Genomic DNA, 24,229 nt, shown 5'->3' with positions numbered 1-24,229 from the left:
TAGAAGATGAAGCCATTGCAGTTGGGCTCAAACCGCCGCCCTTCTCCTTCTCTCTGCACCCAGCACCCGCCCTGAGCCCCTGAGTGCGAGGACCCGGAGCTGCCCAGCTCAAGGGCACGGCCCCTGACCAGAGGAGGCCAAAGTAGGCTGTTGTTACTGAGGAAAAAGGAAAAAGCTGGCATCTTCTTGGCAACCCCATGACATCCAGCCACTGGTTCTCACCACCCGAGATGTCCACCCAGAGCAGACAGTGTCTTCAACCAAGCACCACTGACCCAGAAGTGCAGTGATTAGTACACTTTCACCACAGTCACCCACTCCTTCACCTTTACACCCAAGAAAAACATGTTTGCCAGGCAAATTAGATGTCCAGGAGGTGTAAGGAAACCCCAAGCCTGCTTTAAGCCTCAGACTTCTGACACCATTGGGGGCCGTGCACACAAGAGTAAGGCTGCACCTGAAAGCTCTGCTCCTGCCAGACGTCACGGACAGACCGCACGGCTCAGCCACATGGACCCTTCCAGGACTTCACGAGAGGGACCTCCGTGGTACATGCAATGACGTACACTTCGTTCAGCCTCGAACAGACCACGCCCTCGTTACAGGGTCGGTGATCCACCTCCTGCCATCAGCCCCCCCACCTCACCGAGGGGCTGCATCTGCATCTGTAATAACTTTGCTGTTTTACCCGGGTACTAAAATGCAGCATCGGAATGTTTAAAGGTCTTTAAATATCAACCCTCCGGGTGCAGTTCTTGGCACTTTAATGCGGTCACTCGATGCAGGCCTCACTCACAACTCTGAGGCAGCTCATACCTTTCCTACCTAACCAAGGAAGAAACGGAGGCATGGAAGGTGCAGCTCCTAAGGAGCAGATTAGGATTCAAACCAGTGATCTTCGTCACATGCTGAGCTACCTCTCAGGCTGAGATGATGTTCAAAATTAACCAGGTAGAACAGCGTTCCATAAATCATCCAGAAATGGTCCTTCTGGATGGGCCTGTGGTTATTCCCTGAAGAACAAGACCATTCGCCCAAAAATCCACCTGTGTCACACTCAAATGTTTACATATCCCATTATTTTTAAAATAACCCAATCAAGCATGTTCACAGCCATTTAGAGCCATATAGATTGTCTGCTTTGCTGACAATCAACCCAAAACCTCTGTCGACAAAGGGCACAGTGCTAGGTCCAGAGAAGGTGGGACAGAGACACAAACAGGAACCACTCCGTCCCTGGGAGCCTCGCTCTGATGGGCCGGCAAAGACATGGCGCAGACGGCGGGGCACAGGCAGATGGCAAGCCAGGAGAAGGGGCTGCGCTGCCGGGAGGCAGTGCTTTGAGCTCTAATGGATGGAACACTGCTAACCAGCGAAGGTGGAGAGAGGGCACCCGTCTGAGAGGATGAAGAGGCAGCAAAGCACAGCTGGCCTCGGGGAACCGGAAGCCACAGGGACATCAGGCTGGGTGCTGCTGTCTGCTGGCCACCGGCTGGGGGACTGTACTGGGCCTGGAGGGACATCCCTGACACTCCCCACCGGATGCCAGGGGCACCCCCAGCCCCAGGTGAGAACCACGGATCCCACGGCGAATGAGGCCAGCCTGTGGGAAGTGGGGCTGGAACAGCTCTGCACAGCTTAATAGGAAAGTTGGGTTCTACTTTGTGGGGTTTTGGTCACGCCAATGGCTGGTCAGGGCTGTCCGTCAGGAAGTGATTTGAGGACAGATCAGAGAAGGGGCTGCCAAGGCCAGCGGGGCATTCGCTGCCTGGGTCCAAGGAAAAGGAAATAAAGGCTGGCGATATGACAGTGTGGGGGAGCACAGAGGGAAGGAACTGGTGGAAACACAGGACTGGCTCTGCACAGGGCCACGAGCAGCTACCCGGGGGTCGTCCTATTAATTCTCCTCAGGGCCCAAGAGGCAGCTGTGAGGATCCCTCTCCTGAGGACAGAACTGCTCCAGAGCCACACAGCGAGGATCCACAGAACCAAGATCCGGGCCAGCTCCAAAGTGGGCGATCTTGACCCCTCACCCGTGGTCCTGAGGCAGGGATCAGAGCGCCCTGGACACACAGACCCTCCCAGGAACTGCAGAAAGGGGAAGCAGACGCCCCGGACCAGCGGCAGGACCCAGGGTTTCTGCCCTCCAGGGCACACTGGGACCAGCCACTGCACAGGTGGACACAGGGTGCTTTAACCCGCGCTGGGGAAAGGAGCCCTAGCTCTCAGGGTAGAGACGGCAGCTCGATCGGGCCGGCCTCCCTGCTGGGCACAGCCTGAGCCACATGACCAAGGCCAGAGAGGATTACCAAGGTACACCTGGCCCAGCTTCTGGCAGCCCCCGAGAAGGCCACTACCCTCACTCCAACAGCCCGGTCCATCACCAAGCCCCACCCTGTTTTGCCAGCCCTGCCCCCACAATGCCCCGCCTCTCGCATGCAAGTCCCGCCCCCAAGGCTCAGCTTGCCAGCAGCCCCGCCCCACTGGCTCCACCCCATCGCCTGCAAGCCCCATCCCCAAGGCCCAGCTCACCTGCATCCCCGCCTACTAGGCTACACTCCTCACCTGCAAAGAGCCACCCCTCACTAAGCTCCCCCCATCACTTGCACAGCCCCGCGCAACATAGCACGCCCTTCCAGGAGCCCCTCTTTTCACCTGCGCAGCCCCGCCCTTCACCAGGCCCCACGTCATCTGCATAGACACGCCTCTCGCCACGCCCCACTTCTCCCCTGCCCACTTCCCCCTCCTATCAACTGTCCACATCCTGCTGCTGGCCGCACCCCGCCCCTTTCGGCAAGCCGGCCGCGCCCCCTTTACCCGTGAGTACGCTTCTCACCTTGCCCGCCTCCTTCGGCATGTCGGCCCCACCCCTCCCGCCCATCTCCCTCTGCACCGCCCTCCCGCCCGTCCCAGAGCAGTGGATGCCCGCCCTTTTCATCTACAGCCTATCGCAGAGGACGTTGCCGTTCGCGCTGACCAATAGGAGTGGTGGCCGTCCGGCAAGCCCCGCCCCGCGCCCTACGTCGGGTTAAGTGGGGTCCCTGGCCAGCCCCGCGCTGATCATACGCCAGGTGGCGCTGTGGCGCGCGGCGGGGCTGTGTGCGCTGAGGCTGCTGAGCGGCGGGTGAGACGCTGCAGTCAGCGGCTAGAAGTGCTCGGCTGCTGGCACCCGGGAGAGGAAGGTCCAGGGCGGGCCGGAGACGTAGGGGTCCGCGTCCCTGCGCCCAGGCCTGGCAGCTCCGAGCACTGTGGGCGCCCCGCACCCCGAGCCCCTGCCAGGGCCTTCCTTGGGCTCCCGCATCGGAGGCTCTGAGGCAGGAGGACCCCGGAGCTCCTGCGCCTCCCGGGGCTGGGGGCCAGGCCTGCCCGTGGCGCTCCCGGCAGGACCCTCCATTTTATGAATAAAGGGAGATTTCTTGTGGTTTTTTTTTTTTGAGATGGAGTCTTGCTCTGTTGCCCAGCCTGGAGTACAGTAGTGCGATCTCGCTCACTGCAAGCTCCGCCTCCCGGGTTCAGGCCATTATCATGTCTCAGCCTCCCCAGTAACTGGGACTACAGACACCTGCCACCACACCAGCTAAATTTTTTTGTATTTTTAGTAGAGACAGGGTTCCACAGTGTTAGCCAGGATGATCTTGAGCTCCTGACCTCATGATCCGCCCACCTCGGCCTCCCAAAGTTCTGGGATTAAAGGTGTGAGCCACTGTGCCAGGGCAACAAGTTTTTATTCTGCTTGAGTGCTTACAAGAAGCTAATATTATACTTACTAGATAATTACAATCAAATCTATAAGCTTTAAGATTTTAAGTCATCATGTTTATGAAAAACATTATTTCCTTTTTTTATGGTGAAAAGATATACATATATTTAGAATCAGCCAGCGGTACTCAGTTTAGATGATCCCAAGTTTGTTGGCAACATCCAAAGCATCGTAATCAGGAGCCAGTCGAACATATGCCTTCTTCTCTCCATCAAGCCGAATCAGGATGTTGACCATGGCCACATCCACGTCCCAGAGCTTCTTCACAGTCTGTTTGATCTGGTGCTTGTTGGCTTTAACATCGACAGTGAACACAAGCGTGTTGTTGTCTTCTATCTTCTTCACGGCTGACTCAGTGGTCAGTGGAAACTTGATGATAGCATGGTGGTCAAGCTTGTTTCTCCGGGGGGTGCTCGTCCCAGGATATCTGGACTGGAGTCGCAGTGTCTTGGGACGCTGGAAGGTGGGTGAGGTGCAGATCTTCTTTTTTTAGGGGGCTGTGGACACATTTCAACACTGCCTTCTTGGCCTTTAAAGCCTTTGCTTCGGCTTTGGCTTTAGGAGGGGCAGGAGCTTCCTTCTTCGCTTTTGCTGCCATCTTGTGAAAAGTGAAAAACATCATTTCAATAATAAGTTTTTTACAGTAAATCTGCCTAATAGTAGTTTCCAAAATATTTTTGGTAATTTTTAACCTTAAAGTTAAGCGAAGTAAAATATTTCCATTAAATATCTAGGTCATTTATAAATAAGATACAATACTAAAACATTAATTACTGGACATAAGTAATTCAAGTTTATGTACTTTTGGCTTCTTATTTTTACAGAGAAACCAGATATTTTGGCCTGTTAATAAACATGTTTTTGCCTACCACACTATACTATGTACTATGAGAAACTACCACACCGTACTGTGTACTATGAGAAACATATTACTATGGGAAAACACATCCCGATGTTGGGAGATGGTATACTCATACATTTTCTAATCTACTGCAGAATGCTAACATATGACAGTTTAAAACTGTCTATGTCCTAGTTTTCTCTGGAAAATAAAAGTATTAAAATTATAATCAATATATGTAAATAAAACTACTAGAAACAGGCCAGGCGCAGTGGCTCATGCTTACAATCCCAGCACTTTGGGAGACCAAGATGGGTGGATCATGAGGTCAGGAGATCAAGACCATCCTGGCTAACACAGTGAAACCATGTCTCCACTAAAAATACAAAAAATTAGCTGGGCACGGTGGCAGGCGCCTATAGTCCCAGCTACTCAGGAGACTTAGGCAGGAGAATGGCGTGAACCCGGGAGGTGGAGCTTTCAGTGAGCCGAGATCACGCCACCACACTCCAGCCTGGGGGACAGAGCGAGACTCTGTCTCAAAAAAAAAAAAAACACTACTAGAAATAATAGAATAACTAGAGACAACTCTATGCAAAATATGTAAGAAAAGTAGGGCATGTTTTGCAAGAAAATAGGATGTAATATTTTATAAGTAAAACCATACAAAATATACAAATAAAAAGAGATACCTAACCTTCCCTGTGTTATATTTGTATGGGTAAAATGTTATGTTTTCAGAATTATATAAAATTCCTGGAAATTTGTCAACGTCCTCCTTATTCATGCTATGTGCTGGTATAGAGTTATGAGTCATAATTCCAGTTATTATTTTAAATGTTGTATGCCACAGAAAAAAAAATCAGATATCTTTGTCAGTTGTGGTTTAATGAACTCTCATCAGATCTTTCATCACAGCCATTTCATACCTTTTGTCATTTAGATATTATTTCCCACTGATGCTTTCCTGAAAGCTCCTGCAATCAGCTACAGGTCAGAATGCTTGTCTCCAACACAGGACTTCCTCTGAGAGTCACCCGTCTGCTCACCGAGAGAAATGCGTATCTATCTGAGTGCCGCATCGGGAGAGGGTAACCAGCAACTCAAAAGAATGAAACCATTTGTCTTTTATGTACCTATGACCTGGAAGCTCCCGGTCTGGCCTTCTCTTCAAGTTGTCTCACCTTTCTGGAGTGAACCAAGGTACATCTTTCACACATTGATTGATGTCTCATGTCTCCCTGAAGTGTGTAAAACCAAGCTGGGCCCCGACCACCTTGGGCCCGTGTTGCCGGGACCTCCTGCGGAGGCATCATGGCCACATCCTCAAACTTGGCAAGATAAACTTTCTAAAATATCTGAGACCTGTCTCAGATTTTCAGGGTTCACACACGTAATGTAGGATGTCAATGTTTATAAAACAGACATTATTCTATCTACTATTAAAAATACGCTGCTAATTAACCTTAGACTTTCTCAACAAAATAAAAAATGTTGATGACGTACAAATAATATATTTAAACTTAAATAATGTTGCAAGTTTTAATATGCCTACTTTTCAATTTTTCAAAACTATTTTTACTAATTTAACACTGTAAGAAAAATGAGCAATGAAAACATGAATAAAAGCGTTTACAGGGGGTGCACATGTTTCCTCCAGCCTCTGCCCATCTCCAGCTTTCATCCCACTGTCCTGACAGTGGCTCTAAGCATTTCTCCTTTCTCTGTACCAAGATCTCCCCGCTGAAGCAAACCCAAACTTACCATGTGTTATGACACGCTGTGATGATGAGCAACCAAAGCCTCGAGGAAGGGATGCTTTTGTAAAACAAGACTTGCAGGATATAACATGTGAAGTAAATCCCATGGCAGAGCTCCCTTTAGCACCCGGAGAGCAGACAGGAAGCTTTTGCCTCACCTTCCTCACTGGCCCGCAGCCACGTCCCCCCAGGTCAGTCTTGAGGACAACGAAGCTCTGGTCTTCACTGTGGACACACTACCAGGTGCTCCAAGCCATGGCTTCTCCTCGGGTGGGTCCTGAGGAGAACAAAGCTCTGGTTCTAACCCTAACCACAATCCTGTACCAGGTGCTCCAAGCCATGGCCTCTTCTCGGGTGGGTCCTGAGGAGAACAAAGCTCTGGTTCTCATCCTAACCACAATCCTGTCTCTAGACTTTGGCCCTGACCCTAAACCCTGATCCCTACCCTGGTCCCTAATTCTGACCCTGACTTTGACCTTGACTCTGATCTTGACCCTGACCATGACCCCACCTCTAACCATACTTCCGGCCCTGACTCTGACCCAGACCCTAATCCTAACCCTAACCCTACTATTATCTTTACAATCTATCTCTACTCTTAGCCCCTACTGCTAAATAGCTGTACCCAAAAGCCCTTTTTACATTATTTAACTTCTTTTCCTTGAATTCTCTAAGGACATCCTAAAGGAGATGTCATTATGTATTTTGCAGTCCCTCTGAGTGATATGGCTTCAGATAGGAAGTCCTAATACTTTGCAAGACATAAAAACTCTGGAGAGTAACAGCACGGGATTGTCAGGGATGCATGTTGGCATTCATGATAGTCATTGGTGCTGTTCTCCAAATATTTTCAGTTCAGTTTTTATGAATGCATTCTGACTATTCCAACCCACCTGCTTAAATTTTTGCATGACCATATAGCTTTTTTTTTTTTTTGCCAATGGAGGTGAGAAGAAATAACATGTGACTTTTTCAGGAGAAATCTCTAAGAACAGAGTTCTATTCAGCATGCTTTTTTCTCTTTTCTATAGCATTAATTTTAGCAATATTAATAGCTTCAAAAACTAACTTAGCTATTAGGTTTTTTAAAATGTCTTTTGTCTTCCAGTTTGTAAGCCACACTGATCAGGACTACAGAGTTGAATTATTAGAAGTGATAAAGGAAAGATAATGCTTATCTTTTGAAAACATGAATTACCTGTTTAATGGGCATAAACAAGTTTTGTTCTATTCATCAGGTAATACATAAAACTTTACACAAAAAGTGAGGGTCAGGGAATGCAGAGAACATAAGAAAACATAAATTACTCACTCTGTTGCATTCTAGGAAAGAAGCAGAAAACAGACTATGCTACCTGCCAACAATGAGCAAGTGTCCTAATTGTCACCCAGGCTGGAGTGCAGTGGCATGATCTCGGCTCACTGCAACCTCTGCCTCCCAGATTCAAGTGATTCTCCTGCCTCAGTCTCCTGAGTAGCTGGGACTACAGGCTCCTGCCAGCATGCCCAGCTAATGAATCTTAATAGTTTTCTGCATGTAAGATCATGTCATCTGCAAACAGAGATAATTTTCCTTCTTCCTTTCAATTTGGATGCCTTTTATTTATTTTACTGGCCTAATTATTCAGGCTACAACTTCCAGGACTATGTTGAATAGCAGTAGCAAGACTGAAAATCCTTACCTTGTTTATAATCTTAGAAGAAAGGCTTTCAGTTTTTCATCATCGACTGTGATGTTAAAAACGGGCTTTTCGGCTGGGCGCAGTGGCTCATGCCTGTAATCCCAACACTTTGGGAGGCCGAGGTGAGCGGATCACAAGGTCAGGAGATCAAGACCATCCTGGCTAACACAGTGAAACCCCGTCTCTACTAAACATACAAAAAATTAGCCAGGCATGGTGGCGGGTGCCTGTAGTCCCAGCTACTCGGGAGGCTGAGGCAGGAGAAGGGAGTGAACCCGGGAGGCGGAGCTTGCAGTGAGACGAGACTGGGCCACCGCACTCCAGCCTGGGCGACAGAGCGAGACTCCATCTCAGAAAAAAAAAAAAAAGGGCTTGTCTTACACGACCTTTTTATGTTGAGGTGATTTCCTTCTATTCCTAGTTTGTTCAGTGTGTTTGTCATGAAAGATCAATTTACATTTTAAAAATTAATGTAATAGATACCTTATTAGGTATATCTTAATAGATATGATGAAACAAAGATGAAGTTTTATCTATTTTTTAAATCTTAAGAAAATTAACAATGCCCCTAATAGAAGCATAGGCCTTGATGACACTTCAGAAAACATTTCCAAATCGCCCTTGGATAATACTTGGAATCATCACTCTCTGATCCAGAATTCTCTGTCTCTAATGAAAAACTCCAGAGTTAGACCGAGCATGGTGGCTCACACCTGTAATCTCAGCACTTTGGGAGTCCGAGGCAGGTGGATCACCTGAGGTCAGGAGTTCGAGACCAGCATCGCCAACCTGGAGAAACTCTGTCTCTACTAAAAATACAAAAATTAGCCAGGTGTGGTGGTGCGCACCCGTAGTTCCCAACAACTCACAAGGCTGAGGCAGGAGAATTGCTTGAGTCCAGGGGGCGGAGGTTGCAGTGACTGGAGATTGTGCCACTGCACTCCAGCCTGGGCAACAGAGGGAGACTCCGTATCAAAAAAAAAAAAAAAAAAAAAAAAGAGAATCTCTAGAGTTTGGAAATATTTACCAAGCAAACCACTGATTTCTCATCACCTTTTAGTCAAACCTCCTTGGATGGCCTTCAGAGTGGAACTGAGTAAACACCAGAAGGTAAGTATTTCCCAAATCCTATTGACAAGAAACCTTCCTCAAAGATGCAAATACAGGTAAGAGAAGGAGAATGTACAGACTATCCTAGGAACTACTGCCTTCCTTTCCTGATCTCTTTAGCACAGTGTCTGATGTCATCATTATTTTAAGAGTTAATAAGAACAGCAACAATAATCGCTACCATGGTATTGTTTTCTCAGTATATTCAGACTTTATTTTCAGGATTTTACATGAATAAACTTTATGTATAGTACCTATTCAACTTTACATATAGGACCTATTAAGTAGATGCTATAACTATAGCCATTTTACAGATGAGAAAACTGAGGTATAAAAATGTTCAATTATATCCCTGGGCTCACATTCAGTGTTGGTGCAGTCTAATCCAAAACTCCTTCTCTAAGGCACTTACAAGATCATTAAAAGTTTCATAGTTTTTTAAAGTTTATGCTGTCTTACCCATATGTCTTTATATCATTCGTCCAACTGATTTTTCAACCTCAGTTTTTCTCTGTTATGGTAAAGTGAGATTTGCACTAAAACACTCTGATTAAGGGAAGCTTCCAAGTAAATAGACAATTCATACTGTGGATGGTCTCAGAAGGAGATAGGGTCCCTACCCGCATAAGGGACCCATTCTGATCAGAGGAAGCAGCTTCCAGCCCTGAGGAGTTTCAGGTTTGAAGATTGAGAAACAACAAATAAGAAAATGGTTTACGACTTCATATAGGTTAGACCCTATTAAGTAAAAATATATTCTTCTGGAATCGATTTCAAATGCTCATTCCTGTAGAAGAGAGTAACAGCTCCTTCCTCTGGACTCCAGTTAGGGAACTGTCATGTTGTTTGGAATTATTTGTTTAGCCTGCCTGCTGCCTCTTCATTGTGAGCTCTTCAGGAGTCTAGTCCATACCTGATTCTTCTCAGAACTCCCAAGCCCAGCTCAGAGCCTCTGACAGCCTCCTGAGTGTCTTCTGAATGACTGATTCCAAGTTTATGAATTAAACTATAAGTAACAGGGTCAAGAGATGCTGAAACTATCTTTGAGTTAGATTTCAACTGTAGAGATGATATCAGGACTATGAGATAATTTTCATTTGTTATTTTTCTGTGGGGGCAGGGGGTGGTTTGAAACAGGGTCTGGCTCCTTCGCCCAGATTGGAGTGCAATGGCTCAATCTTGGCTTACTGCAGCCTCCATCTCCTAAGTTAGTGTGATCCTCCTGCCTCAGCCGCCTGAGTAGCTGGGACCACAGGCATGCACCGCCATGCCCGGCTATTTTTTATGTGTTTTGTAGAGACAGGGTGTTGCCATGTAGCTCAGGCTGGTCTTGAACTCCTGGGCTCAAGCCATCCTCCCACCTCGGCCTCCCAAAGTGCTGGGATTACAGACGTGAGCCACCGCACCCAGTCTGTGAGAAAAATTATTTATTTATTTTATTTTGTTTTATTTTATTTTTGAGACAGAGTTTCACTCTTGTCACCCAGGCTGGAGTGCAGTGGTGCGATCTTGGCTCGCTGCAACCTCCACCTCCTGAGTTCCAGCTGTTCTCCTGCCTCAGCCTCCCGAGTAGCTGGGATTACAGGGGCCTGCCACCACACCCAGCTAGTTTTTTGTATTTTCTGTAGAGACGGGGTTGGCCAGACTGGTCTCAAACTCCTGACCTCAGGTGATCTGCCTTCCTCGGCCTCCCAAAGTGCTGGGATTACAGGTGTGAACCACTGCGCCTGGCGAGGAAAATTATGAATCTCACATTCATACTGTATTAAGTAGCTCAAAAAACACTTAGTGAACATTATTATCTTTCATGTTCACTACAATATTAAGAATTAGCGCCAGGGGTAGTGGCTCACACCTGTAATCCCAGCACTTTGAGAAGCAGAGGTGGGCAGATCACCTGAGGTCAGGAGTTTGAGACCAGCCTGGCCAACATGGCAAAACCCCATCTCTACTAAAACTACAGAAATCAGTTGGGCATGGTGGTGGGCACCTGTAATCACAACTACTCGGGAGGCTGAAGCAGGAGAATCACCTGAACCTGGGAGATGGAGGCTGCAGTGACCTGAGATCATGCCACTGCACTCCAGCTTAGGCAACAGTGAGACTCCCTCTCACAAAAAAAAAAAAAAAAAAGAATTAAAAAATTAGCATGGGCTGGATGCAGGGGCTCTTGCCTATAATCCCAGCACTTTGGGATGCTGAGGTGGGTGGATCACTTGAGGTGAAAAGTTCGAGACCAGCCTGGCCAACCTAGCGAAACCCTGTCTCTAATAAATACACAAAAATTAGCTGAGTATGGTGGTGCCTATAATCCTAGCTTCTCGGGAGGCTGAGGTAGGAGAATCTCTTGAATCTGCGAGGTGGAGGCTACAGTGAGCTGAAATCATGCCACTGCATTCCAGCCTAGGCAACAGAGCAAGACTCCAAAAAAAAAAAAAAAGCAAGCATGCATGCCAATTTCTGGATCAGGAAACTAAACAGAATTAGCTAACAATACACCCTTATTCAAGCAGACAAGCAGAATTGGTACAGGAACTAACTAATCTAATTCCAAAGCCAAATATTCTTTCAAGGATATGGCAACATGCAACTTTGACATGATTTTCTTAGTTGTCTAGATATATTTTTTCCAATCATCTCTTTGTTGTGTTCCCAACCTTACTGCCCTATTACCTCATTTTCTGGATGTGCTTTGTCCCTCTGCTTTTCTACATTTCCCTTTCCATCGAAAGTCTACTAGTTTACGGAAGATTCCGTCCTTCTCTCTGTAAGCCCTTCTTTCACAGATCTCGTTGATTCTCCAGCTAGTCTTCCCAAGTATTCTTCCTCCTTCCCTTTAACTTATATAGAACATTTTGAGAGAAAGTTGAAAGAAAAAGCCTTAAGACATGGGTTACAGTCCCAGATTCACTACCCACTTAGACCTTTCTTTTCCCTCTAGTATTTAGACACTCTAGGTATTTCCAAGATTTGAACATTAACAAGAGTCATGCATATGAAAACATGTTGCAAGCCATAAAGAACTAAAGAAATGCATGTTATCTTTTGATATGTGATTCTCACATTAAAGGAAATGCCCAAGACATCATTCAATAATGAATCTAGTTTGAAAGAATTGTCAGGAACGCCAAATTTACTGAGTACAAGTGGCTCACAGCAGGCTCAGAAACCAGCGTCCCCTCCTGGAGAAGCAAGTACCTCTGGACAGCACTCTAGACTAAAACTGGGTAAGAAAAAGTATAGGGGGACTTTAGTCCCTCTATGTCCTCTAGAAAGGTTGATGAGTATAGTCTACCTATATGGGGTGGACTTTGGATAGGCCTGGGCTTAAGCTGGACTCAACTGTGAGAGCAGAAGTTAGATGCAGTATTTTGTTAAAATTATTTATTTGTTCACTGAGACAGTCTCACTCTGTCACCCAGGCTGGAGTGCAGTGGCATGATCTTGGTTCACTGCAACCTCTGCCTCCATGAAAATAGCAATTTTCATGCCTCAGTCACCCAAATAGCTGGGATTATAGGCATGCACCACCATGCCCAGCTGATTTTTGTATTTTTAATAGAGACAGGGTTTCACCATGTTGACCAGGCTGGTCTCAAACTCCTGGCCTCAAGTGATCTGCTCACCTCAGCCTCCCAAAATTCTGGGATTACAGGCTTGAGCCACCATGCCCAGCCTTGGATACACTATTGAATAGCATGTAAGAACATTAACTTTGGTCACTCACTTGAGTTATAATCCACATAGAAGCACTGGGGCCTTGGGCAAATCTTATAAATTCTCTGAGCTCCTGAATGGTAATCTGTGAAATGAGACCAAGTATATACAGCTCATATATTGCTTGAAATCATTAAATTAAAAATAAATGAATTGATACATGCAAGGCGTCCAATAAGTACCTCTGATAATAGATCTTCGTTTGTGCATTTCTACATTTCCTCTCCCATCACACGTCAACTAGTTTACAGAAGGTCTCTTATAGAGATTATACTTTCTTGGTGTTGTATGTCCAGGCCTTTGTTCAATGCCTAAGATGAAATGTGCCCTCAAGAAATATTTTATAAATGAATAAATGCATGAATGCACCATTTTGTAAGTAGAAAGGTTGGGAGGTTAATGGGATAATGAGAACAGGCAGAAACTAAAATTGAATAGGCATCTACAGTCATTGTGGGTGTGGGGTCTAAGTCTCTCTGAAGCAGTAAAGGGGAGACTACAGTATGTAGAAAGGTAGATGCTAATTTGATGGTAGGAGATTTCACATTTTCTTATGAAACAAGGACGAACACTCCAGACTCCCAATTTTACCTATCTACTCTTCTCCAACCTAGAGCTCAGGAGGAAGGAGACTGAAGGAAAGATGTATAGCCTGAGAGAAAGAAAGGGTCATGCGTACAAAGAGGTCAGCGAGCCGCAGGATGATGACTACCTCTGTCGGCCCTTTTGGCCACTCTCACAGCTTGCTGTTATGTCCTGGTACAATAATTTCATCATTTGGCCCACAAATCATTCCCTCACTCTAATGAATTAGAGTACAGGATTGGGGCTAAATAATGTGAGCACCGAATTCTTTCCAAAGCTCTTATATCGAGGAGCATGCATTATAGCTTTCCTAATCCCTGCTTCCCTCACTTCCAGATTGTGAGATGTGTCAGAACTTCTTCATTGACAGCTGTGCTGCTCATGGGCCCCCTATATTTGTAAAGGACAGTGCAGGGAACAAACAGCATCCCAACCGTTCAGCCCTCAGTCTGCCCCCGGGGCTGAGAACTGGGCCATCAGGCATCCCTCAGGCTGGGCTTGGAGTATGGAACGAGGCATCTGATCTGCCGCTGGGTCTGCACTTTGGCCCCTATGAGGGCCAAATTACAGGAGAGGCAGCCAACAATGGATACTCCTGGCTGGTAAGAAGAGCCTACTGGTTCCCTGTTCTGTCTTCGCACATCCCTTCTGTGCCTTTGGTGAGACATCACCTTCGACATGTTAGGATGTAGCTATGGATAACATGGTGAGCCCTTTGTACTCAAGGGTCTTGGCATGAACATGGAACTCCTATTTAGAGATCAGAGGGTGCCTGGGAGCAACGTGGTACAAAGACAAAGCAGTGCATCCTCCCTTGTGGAGCTTCTGCTCTGACTAGACAAACCAACTGAGATGTGTACATGATGACTAAGGTGCAGGCCATGTGGTCTCAGTTGGCAGTTGAAGCGCTGCAGGCCCAAAGGCCATTGATGACAGTGGAGTAAAATAATTCTTCTGATTTTTACCCTCTAAAAAGCTTTACCTTATTTTTCTGAAACTCAGATCACCAAGGGGAGAAACTGCTAGGAGTATGTGGATGGAAGAGATAAATCCTGGGCCAACTGGATGAGGTAAGGCCAGTAGCTCTCTGAGTTTCAGACAGAACCTTCATCTCTCACGAACCTGGATCTCCTTCCTTCTTATTATGCCTCCTTCAATGATTTTCACATCCCCTATTTCTATTTTTCTCCATACAATGTTGTTTTATACTGTCAACATTTAGAAATAAAAAACAATATAGATATTATGATTTATTGATATCAAAACATAAATATGTATGTTAGACAAAATTGAGGCACCAAGATAAACCTTGAGAAGCCTAGATTCACGGGGGACACTGAATTCATGCTTTAATATATGTAATCCACATTTATTAAGCACTTAGTATGTTCCAGGTTAGGAAGTGAAGTTCACTACGTGAACAGAAGCGAGCTGCAGGATGACCCAGCCCCTTTCCACAATGGGCTCTCGTTCTATCAGAGAATAGAAAAACAAATCAACTATTACTGTTCTATGTTATTGGGCCAAGAGAAAAAGACTTCTAAGTTTCTCTGGGAATCTGGGGAAGTCAGGTGAATGGCACCTGAGTGAACTGTAGGGTGATTAGAGGAAGGCCTGTTCAAGAAAGATGGACTTGGGCTGAGTTTGGAATGATGTGTGCTAATCTAGAAACAGAGCACATGATCCAGCACCAAGTTCTGTGTATAAAACAGAATTAACTTACAGTTTAGAGAAGCTAGAGGTCAATGTGTTTTATGGCCAATCAAGGTGGAGGTAGGTCTGGAGTTGGGCTTTGAAAAAATGGTTATTTAGGCACGGCAGGGAAGCATTCTAGGCAGGATGAGCAGTGTAGTCAGAAGTGCAAGTTCATATGACATTGTGAAAGAGATTTAGGAATGAGCAGAAGGTTCCCAGAGGAGTGGTGGGGGAGTGGTCAGCACAGACCATGGAGGCCTAGACCAGCAGGTGATGGGCCAGACCCGGATCTGACAGATACTGGGAACTCACTGCCTCTTTTCTTTCCCTTTGCCTGTCTTGACCCCAGGTATGTGAACTGTGCCTGGGATGATGAAGAGCAGAACCTGGTGGCCTTCCAGTACCACAGGCAGATCTTCTATAGAACCTGCCGAGTCATTAGGCCAGGCTGTGAACTGCTGGTCTGGTATGGGGATGAGTACGGCCAGGAACTGGGCATCAAGTGGGGCAGCAAGTGGAAGAAAGAGCTCATGGCCGGGAGAGGTAGGCATCACTACTATTCTTTTAAAAGGACAGGAAAGAAAGAATTATCCTAGAGAATTTTCATGGTTTAACTCTTAAGGAGAGTAAAATACCATCTAAAGTCAGTAAAATTTCACATCAGTGGCTTCCAAAATTAAATATTCATGTTATATGCCTTTGCCTCTTTGGAACAATTTTTATTGTTTTAAATCTTTGTTCTGATTTTATATTCTAAGTACTTCATGCACAAAGTGTTTAACAGCATATAGTACTGAAAGACTTAAAGACAACAATCAAGTTCTCAAACACCTACCAGCTCTCCCAACAAGGTAGTTTCTTCTGGCATTTCAGTGATGTTTATTAATGATATGCATGTGCTGTTATTCATTCATTCATTATCTCAATTAGCTGTCATGTGAATTCCTACTCTGTGCCAGACGATGTTGCTGGAAGTATAAATACAGATTGATCCAGACAATCGGAAAAACTGCTCTTGAACAGATGACATGTGAATTAGGGAACCATATGATGACATACAGACATATGCGTAATATCAGACAGTGATTAGTGCTTTGAAGAAAATGAATCCAGAAAGAATAACTGGGGATCAGCATGAGACCTGGAGTCAATGTGAGACCTGGGGTCAGTGTGAGGTGAAAGTAGAGCGTTGCAGGGTATTGTCAGGGAAGGTTTCTCTTAGGAGACAGCATTTGAGAAGTGCAAGTGCCTGTGGGCCAAGGGTTCCAGGCACAGGGCGCAGCTAGTGCAATGGTCCTGAGGCCAGTAATAGTTCAGCTTTGGTTCATTTTTGGAAAACAGGCTGCGGTGGGTCATCCCCTCAGAGCTGCTCCAGTTTCCAGGTGAGAGAGAATGGTGGACAGGATGAAGGTGGGGAGCACGGAGGTAAGCCTGAGCAGGGATTTATTTTGAAACAAGACTTCTTATTGTATTTGAAATGGGCTCAGACTGAATGAAATAACTCAAACATGAATACTTGACGTGCAGCCTGAGAAAGAGCATATTCTCATTTTATGATTTGTAGAATCTGAAATAGAAGCAGTTCATGCACCTAGTTGGGGCAGCAGGACCCAGAGTCCTTTAGTCAGTGGGACCTGGACCACTCTGTGTTGGCCAACCTGAATCCCACCTCGTGATGGAGAACCAGGCACATAACAGTCCTCAATTAAATATGTCCTTTTGAATGAGGAGACCCAAAATTCAGATTTGCTCACACATCTCTTTAACCACATTTGTGGATCTCCAGGCTGAGTTCTCCTAATAGATCCTTTTCCCCTCTTAGGAAGTCACTAAGGACAATCTCACCTAAGTCACCAAGAGTGCTATTTCTCAATAGAATAAAATAGCTGAAGACCTCGTGTCAGCAAAAGTGCCCAGGGACCAGGAGGGAGGATGTAGCAGAGGGTGATCGGGGAAGACTATAGGACTTGTGGGGGAAGGTCACTGCAGGTCCATCTATGTAAGGAATGACGCTGCCCCTGGTGCTGCTTGAGGTTTCACCTCGTCTGGCTGATGTGTAGAAAAGGCCCAAGACGTGGGATTTCTGAATTTTTTAAGATGTAGTGAATAAAAGTTGAATGGAAAAATGAACTGTAAAGGTCCATCCAGCACTTGGTAGGAGAGAGTTTGCATTGTTAACATATGAAGAATGACTGGTTTTCATTTTATCTTCATACCTTTGTATGTGGTAACGCCTGAACAAAACGTCTACCCTGACCAAAAACTTCCTCTTTCAGAACCAAAGCCAGAGATCTATCCATGTCCCTCATGCTGTCTGACCTTTTCTTTTTTTTTTTTTTTTGAGACGGAGTCTGGCTCTGTCGCCCGGGCTGGAGTGCTGTGGCCGGATCTCAGCTCACTGCAAGCTCCGCCTCCCGGGTTCACACCATTCTCCTGCCTCAGCCTCCTGAGTAGCTGGGACTACAGGCGCCCGCCACCTCGCCTGGCTAGTTTTTTTGTAGTTTTTAGTAGAGACGGGGTTTCACCCTATTAGCCAGGATGGTCTCGATCTCCTGACCTCATGATCCGCCCGTCTCGGCCTCCCGAAGTGCTGGGATTACAGGCTTGAGCCACCACGCCTGGCCAGTGTCTGACCTTTTCAAGTCAGAAATTTCTCAGTCAACATGTGGAACGCAATCACTCCTCTCAGAACTTCCCAGGACCATCTGCAAGAAAACTCCTCCAACCAGAGAACCGCTGCCCAGGGGATCAGAATCAGGAGCAGCAATATTCTGATCTATCCAGCTGTAATGACAAAACCAAAGGTCAAGAGATCAAAGAAAGGTCCAAACTCTTGAATAAAAGGACATGGCAGAGGGAGATTCCAAGGGTTTTTTCTAGCCCACCCAAAGGACCAATGGGGAGCTCTAGAGTGGGAGAAAGAATGATGGAAGAAGAGTCCAGAACAGGCCAGAAAGCGAATCCAGGGAACACAGGCAAATTACTTCTGGGGGTAGGAATCTAAAGAATTGCAAAAGTCAAATATGGAGAGTGTGGGCAAGGTTTCAGTGATACGTCAGATGTTATTACACACCAAAGGACACACACGGGGGGAAGCCGTACATCTTCAGGGGGTGTGGGCGGGGCTTTAGCATTAAGTCAAACCTCTCAGACACCAGAGGATACACACAGGTGAGAAGCCCTAGTCTGCAAGAAGAATGAGTAAGTCCTTAGTAATAAAACCTTATCTCAATAGCCACAAGAAGACAAATGTGGTCACCACACATTTGCACACCCCAGCTCTGAGGTGGCTTCAGCGGAAATCTGCTGACCCCTTACATTCCCTGAGAGTGTAAAGAGATCAGAAATAACTAATTAAACAAACCCACCAGTTTCATGACTATAGATGAGGAAGAACAGGGGATAGTTCTGTAAGGGTTCAGGGGACGTCAACATGTGTGGTTCTTTCCCGCACTGATCCCCTCCATTTTTTGTTGTTTTTTGCCTCCTGTTCTAATAAATTTCGTCTCCATACAAATCGGAACTCCGAGTGTATACCTCATTCTTCCCTTATCACTGAGGCAAGAAGAGTCCAGAAGGGCCACAGAGAACTCATACCTTCAGCTCAAGCCTCCACAGGAATTCAACCCCCAGAAAGATATAAGCCCATCTGAAGCCAGAGTCCATCTGGTTTCACTATTGGAGAATCGATTCCCAAGGCCAAGAAGATAAACATAGGATTTTAGAGAGTCGCAGCAGGAAAGGGAGCTCCCTGGTCTCCTGGGAAGTATGGCCTCTTCTCCGAATGGACCCCTCTCCTCTGCTCGATACTGTCCTTTGGCTCCCCCTGTCTCCTCTCCTGATTTCCTCCAATCTCTGTAGCCCCAGAGGTGAACGGCAGATAGGAACACACGTGTGTATATATGTGTTCACGTGTGCTATATGCCTGCATGCATGGGTGCCCTCCGTGTGTGTATCCGTGTGAGTGTAGGGGGTTTCAAGGGTGTGTGAGGAATAAAACTCAAAATCCTAAGGAAATTGAACACTCTGAGAGAAGAGAGACAGACCCTCTCATATTGTTTTCTATTTAGAAAAGGAAAGAGAAGCAAAACTAAAGGCAGGCAGCCCGGCACCTTCGAACCAGACCTGAAAGCAAGCAACCAGACCTGACAGCAGGCCTGGGCCTGCCTGACCTAAGCCTGGTAGTTAAAATTCGACCCCTGACCTAGCAACTGATGTTATCTGTAGATTATAGAAAGACATTGTGAAACTTCCCAGTCTGTTCTGTTTCATTCTGACCACCAGTCCATGCAGCCCCCAGTCACGTACCCTCTGCTTGTTCAATCGATCACAACCCTCTCACGTGGACCCCTGTAGAGCTGTGAGCCCTTAAAAGGGACAGGAATTGCTCACTTGGGGAGGTCGGCTCTTGAGACAGGAGTCTTGCCAATGCTGCTGGCCGAATACACCTCTTCCTTCTTTAACTCATTGAAGAGTTTTGTCTGTGGCTTGTCCTGCTACAACTCGAACAACAGATTCTTAGCAAAGCAATTTTATTTCTGCACGGAGGGGTGCCTCCTTGGCCAGTCACCATGAGAGCACACCTGAACAAAGGGGCACGAGAGCCTTTATTCCTGATGCGAGTCCTGCCCCTGTGCCTTTTCCCATTGGCCGGGGTCAGGTCATACAATCTAAACTAATCCCAGTTGGCTAAACATTTGATTTTTTTAGATAAGGTGGGCAAGTAAAAGAAAGTGGAGAGGAAGGGGAAGGGGTGTCTGTAATGAGCTAGGAAGTTAGTCCTCTTTCCAAATAAGGAAAGGAATGTGAGCTGGTACTAATAACGCCTAGTACTGTGGCATGCCTGGGCATCTAACAAAGGCCAAAAGGAAAAAAGGAGAAAGGGGGTGTCAGGCCTCTGAGCCCAAGCTAAGCCATCATATTCCCTGTGACATGCACTTACACATCCAGATGGCCTGAGGCAACTGAAGAATCACAAAAGAAGTGAAAATGGCCTGTTCCTGCCTTAACTGATGATGCTACCTTGTGAAATTCCTTCATCCTGGCTCAAAAAACTTTCCCACTGAGCACCTTGTGACCCCGACCCCAGCCAGCCAGAGAACAACCCCCTTTGACTGTAATTTTCTACTACCTACCCAAATCTTATAAAATGGCACCACCCCATCTCCCTTCACTGATGCTATTTTTGGACTCAGCCCACCTGCACTCAGATGAAATACACAGCCTTGTTGCTCACACAAAGCCTGTTTGGTGGTCTCTTCACACGGATGTGGGTCGGGTACTGTGAGTTAAAGAATAAAATATTGATCAGATTATTTGAAGAGAAACCTCATCATATCCCACAGGTGTGTGTGCATGTGTGTATCTGCACACTTATGTGCATATACTTGTGTGTGCGTGTGTGTAACCGCACACATATGTGCATGTACTTGTGTGTGTGTATCTATACACATATTTGCATGTATTTGTGTGTGTCCGCACACGTATGTGCCTGTACTTGTGTATATATGTGTGTGTGTCCACTTGAGGGTACCAATCATAGAAGGAATGCCCCTGCTTCCTCCAGTGGAATCCTAGATCCTCAGTCTCCTACAGAGAAACAAAAATGTAAAAACAAACACCTTACTCTTTTTTAAAAAAAGATGATGAAAAGGGAGAGTTTTTTTTTTTTTTATTAAGATCCATACTCTCTGTCAAGACCCAGCCAAGCTCGTGGAGGGAAGAGAGACCATCCCTGCGGGCCTAGGAAGAAGCCTTCCTGTCCTCCTGGAAGGGCTCAGGAATCAAGCCTCCTGTACCTCCCAGCAGACACGTGACTGAAATGTTCTGAAGTTTCCTCCAGAAGAAAGTTGAACAGGGGTGGTGCGGAGAAGAAGGAAGTGCCCCAGGTGCATGGGCCATCAGGTTTGCTGCCACAAACAAGCTCAGCCTTTGGTTCTGAATCTGATTCTTGAGGTGAGAGAAGGGCTCTCAGACCAAAATGTCCCCAGGGCATGGAGAGTCAAGAGGGGAAATGGAGTGCTCAAAATCGAGTCAGTTCCCTGCTTTGAACAATCTAAGTCCCTTTTCTCATTCAGTTAAAGCCAGTGGAATCCCCAGTTGGGACTTGGTAGTAGAGGCTATCTGCTAGATGGTACTAGCCATCAGGCATTTAACGAGGGGAAATTTCTATGAAAATAAACAAACACGAAGGCTAATAGTTGGAAACTCAGTTTCTGAGTCCACAGGGCAGTCGGTGGAGAGGATTTCTAGATGCCTTCAAACAACTGCCCCCAGCATAGGTGTAGAGAGCGTGACTGAAGTCCCACACTTGTTTCACTGGGGGCCTGATAAAATTTGCACACCTCACATGGCTCAGACTGCTCTGAGCTATTTTTCTTTTCTTATCTTCTTTTACAGTCTAGAACATGTAAAGGATTGTCCTACATATCAGCCAGTTCAGAGACATTTCAAGTAAAGCAGCTTCAGATCTATATATAACTATCATTATAGTTAGCCTTTTCTGTTCCACTGCAGTGATCTAAGCCATGACTATGCTCCCAGACCAAACCAGAGGTCGGGCTGCTTGTTCTCATCACCAATAACAAGATGCAGACGAACTGGGAGAGGAGAGAATTTTTATTTTTGTAACTGGTTACAGGGAGAAGACCTGGAAATTATCACCAGACCAACTCAAAATTACAAAGTTTTCCAAAGCTTATATACCTTCTAAACTCTATGTCTACCTGTAAGTGTGCATTCATGTAAAGACGTAAGTGGTTAACTTTTAATCTATTAACTAAGATCTGAGTCCTGAAAATCTTCTCTGGAGCCTCAGAAACACATTTAAACTAAATGGGTCCAGGTGCTGGGGTGATTACCCTTATCTCCTGCTAAATCATGGAGGCTTGGGGAGTTCCTTTAGACCGTCAATAAACTTACTTGTGGTAGTGTGAGGAGTTTTTTCAGACCCCCCCAAAAAACTTGTTTAATCCTAAAAGGGTCCTGTTAAGAATTCCTTCATTATCTTGTCATGTTTCAAGGCCCAGGAAAGGCCTAGGAAAAACTCTCAGTGGGCTCTTTGTTACACTCCAGACTTTGTATGAGGGTAAGGGAGGAGACCACCCCTCATATTGTCTTATGTCCAATTTCTGCCTCCAAAGAAAGAAGAAGTAAAAACTAAAAGGCAGAAATGAAATCCACAAGCAGACAGCCCGGCACCACACCCTGGGCCTGGTAGTTAAAGATCGACCCCTGACCTAACTGGTTCTGTTATCTATAGATTACAGACATTGTATGGAAAAGCACTGTGAAAATCCCTGTCCTGTTTTGTTCCAATACTGGTGCGCGCAGCCCCCAGTCACATACCCGCTGCTTGCCAATCAATCACGACCCTCTCACACGCACCCCCTTAGAGTTGTGAGCCCTTAAAAGGGACAGGAATTGCTCACTCAGGGAGCTCGGCTCTTGAGACAGGAGTCTTGCTGATGCTCCCGGCTGAATAAACCGCTTTCTTCTTTAACTCAGTGTCTGAGGGATTTTGTCTGTGGCTTGTCCTACTACAAGGGCACTGGCTCAGTTAGCTTTTAATATTTAACCTAACTACTCAGTCAGTGCTGAGACAGTTGTAACAGAGGCCTGTGTTAGTGAGACCTGGCCTGCCACAGCTATACTTAGCTCTTTTCTTTTTTTCTTTTTTTTCTGTGACGGAGTCTCACTCTGTTGCCCAGGTTTGGAGTGCAGTGGTGTGATCTCAGCTCACTGCAACTTCTGTCTCCTATGTTCAAGCGATTCTCCTGCCTCAGCCTCCTAAGTAGCTGGGATTACAGGCACACGCCACCATGCCCTGCTAATTTTTTGTGTTTTTAGTAGAGATGGCATTTCACCATGTTGGCCAGGCTGGTCTCAAACTCCTTACCTTGTGATTCACCCATCTCAGCCTCCCAAAGTGCTGGGATTACAGGTGTGAGCCACCACACCTGGCTCACTTAGCTCTTTTCTTCTACTAAAACATAATCTGAGAAGTAAAAATAAAATCATAAGCCCTCTGTATTATTCCGTTTTCACATTGCTATAGAGAAACACCTGAGACTGGGTAATTTATAAAGAAAAGAGGTTTAGTTGGCTCATGGTTCTGCAGGCTGTATAGGAAGCATAGTGGTTTCTGCTTGTAGGAAGGCCTTGGCAAGCTTCCAGTTATGGCAGAAGGCAAAGGGCAGTGAGACATCTCACATGGTGGAAGCAGGAGCAAGAGAGAGGGAAGAGGGCTATGTCTCACCCTTCTGAATGACCAGGTCTCATGAAAACTCACTCACTGTTGTGAAAGAAGTACCAAGTGGGGATGGTGCTAAACTCTTCGTAAGAAATCCACCCCCATGATTCAGTCACCTCCCACCACACCTCACCTCCAACACCAGGGATTACAATTCAACATGAGACTTGATGGGAACACAGATGCAAACCATATCATTCCAACCCTTGCCCCCCAGATCTCATGTTCTTCTCCCATTGCAAAATACAATCATGCCTTCCCAATAGTCCCTCAAAGTCTTAACTCATTTCAGCATTAACTCAAAAGTTCAAAGTTCCAAGTCGCATCTGACACAGGCAAATCCCTTCCACCTATGAGCCTGTAAAATCAAAAACAAGTTATGTATTTCCAAGACACAATGGGAGTACAAGCATTGGGTAAATATTCCCATTTCAAAATGGAGAAATCACCCAAAAGAAGGGAGCTACAGGCCTCATACAAGCCCAAAACCCAGCAGGGCAGTCACTAAATCTTAAAGTTCCAAAATAATCTCCTTTGACTCCATGTCCCACATCCAAGCATGCTAGGGGTGGGCTCCCAAGGCCTTGGTCAGCTATAACCCTGTGGTTTTGCAGGGTTCATCACCCCCATAGCCACTCTCATGGGCTGGCATTGAGAGCCTGAGGCTTTTCCAGGCACAAGGTGCAAGCTATTGGTGGGTCTGGAGGATGGTGGCCCCTTTCGCATAGTTCCAATAGGCAGTGTCCCAGTGGGGACTGTGTTGGGGCTCCAATCCCACATTTCCCCTCCTCTCCACTGCTGTAGTAGAGCTTCTCCATGAGGGCACTG

The 24,229-nt window shown here is 46.2% G+C and overlaps 1 protein-coding gene and 1 long non-coding RNA gene across 2 annotated transcripts; one reads left to right on the top strand and one right to left on the bottom strand.

Annotated features, from left to right (window-relative positions):
• Window positions 1–5,539: 5,539 nt before the first annotated feature.
• LOC116418511 lies at window positions 5,540–6,982 on the bottom strand. The gene is made up of 3 exons (XR_004228572.1): window positions 6,520–6,982; window positions 5,738–5,789; window positions 5,540–5,642 (listed from the first exon to the last, which is right to left on the bottom strand). It is a non-coding gene; the product is annotated as an uncharacterized LOC116418511 (long non-coding RNA).
• Window positions 6,983–7,550: 568 nt separating this feature from the next.
• PRDM7 (PR/SET domain 7) lies at window positions 7,551–17,987 on the top strand. The gene is given in 10 exon segments (XM_026447379.1): window positions 7,551–7,599; window positions 9,104–9,153; window positions 12,224–12,380; window positions 13,485–13,586; window positions 13,792–14,057; window positions 14,458–14,525; window positions 15,500–15,601; window positions 15,603–15,693; window positions 17,427–17,462; window positions 17,739–17,987. Coding segments are annotated over 10 exon segments (1,170 nt in total).
• Window positions 17,988–24,229: the final 6,242 nt, after the last annotated feature.

The sequence above is a fragment of the Piliocolobus tephrosceles genome, chromosome 17, assembly GCF_002776525.5.
Source record: "Piliocolobus tephrosceles isolate RC106 chromosome 17, ASM277652v3, whole genome shotgun sequence".
Taxonomy (NCBI): domain Eukaryota; kingdom Metazoa; phylum Chordata; class Mammalia; order Primates; family Cercopithecidae; genus Piliocolobus; species Piliocolobus tephrosceles.
The sequence above is the reverse complement of the archived record's forward strand: the minus strand, read 5'-3'. Positions and strand labels throughout refer to the sequence as shown.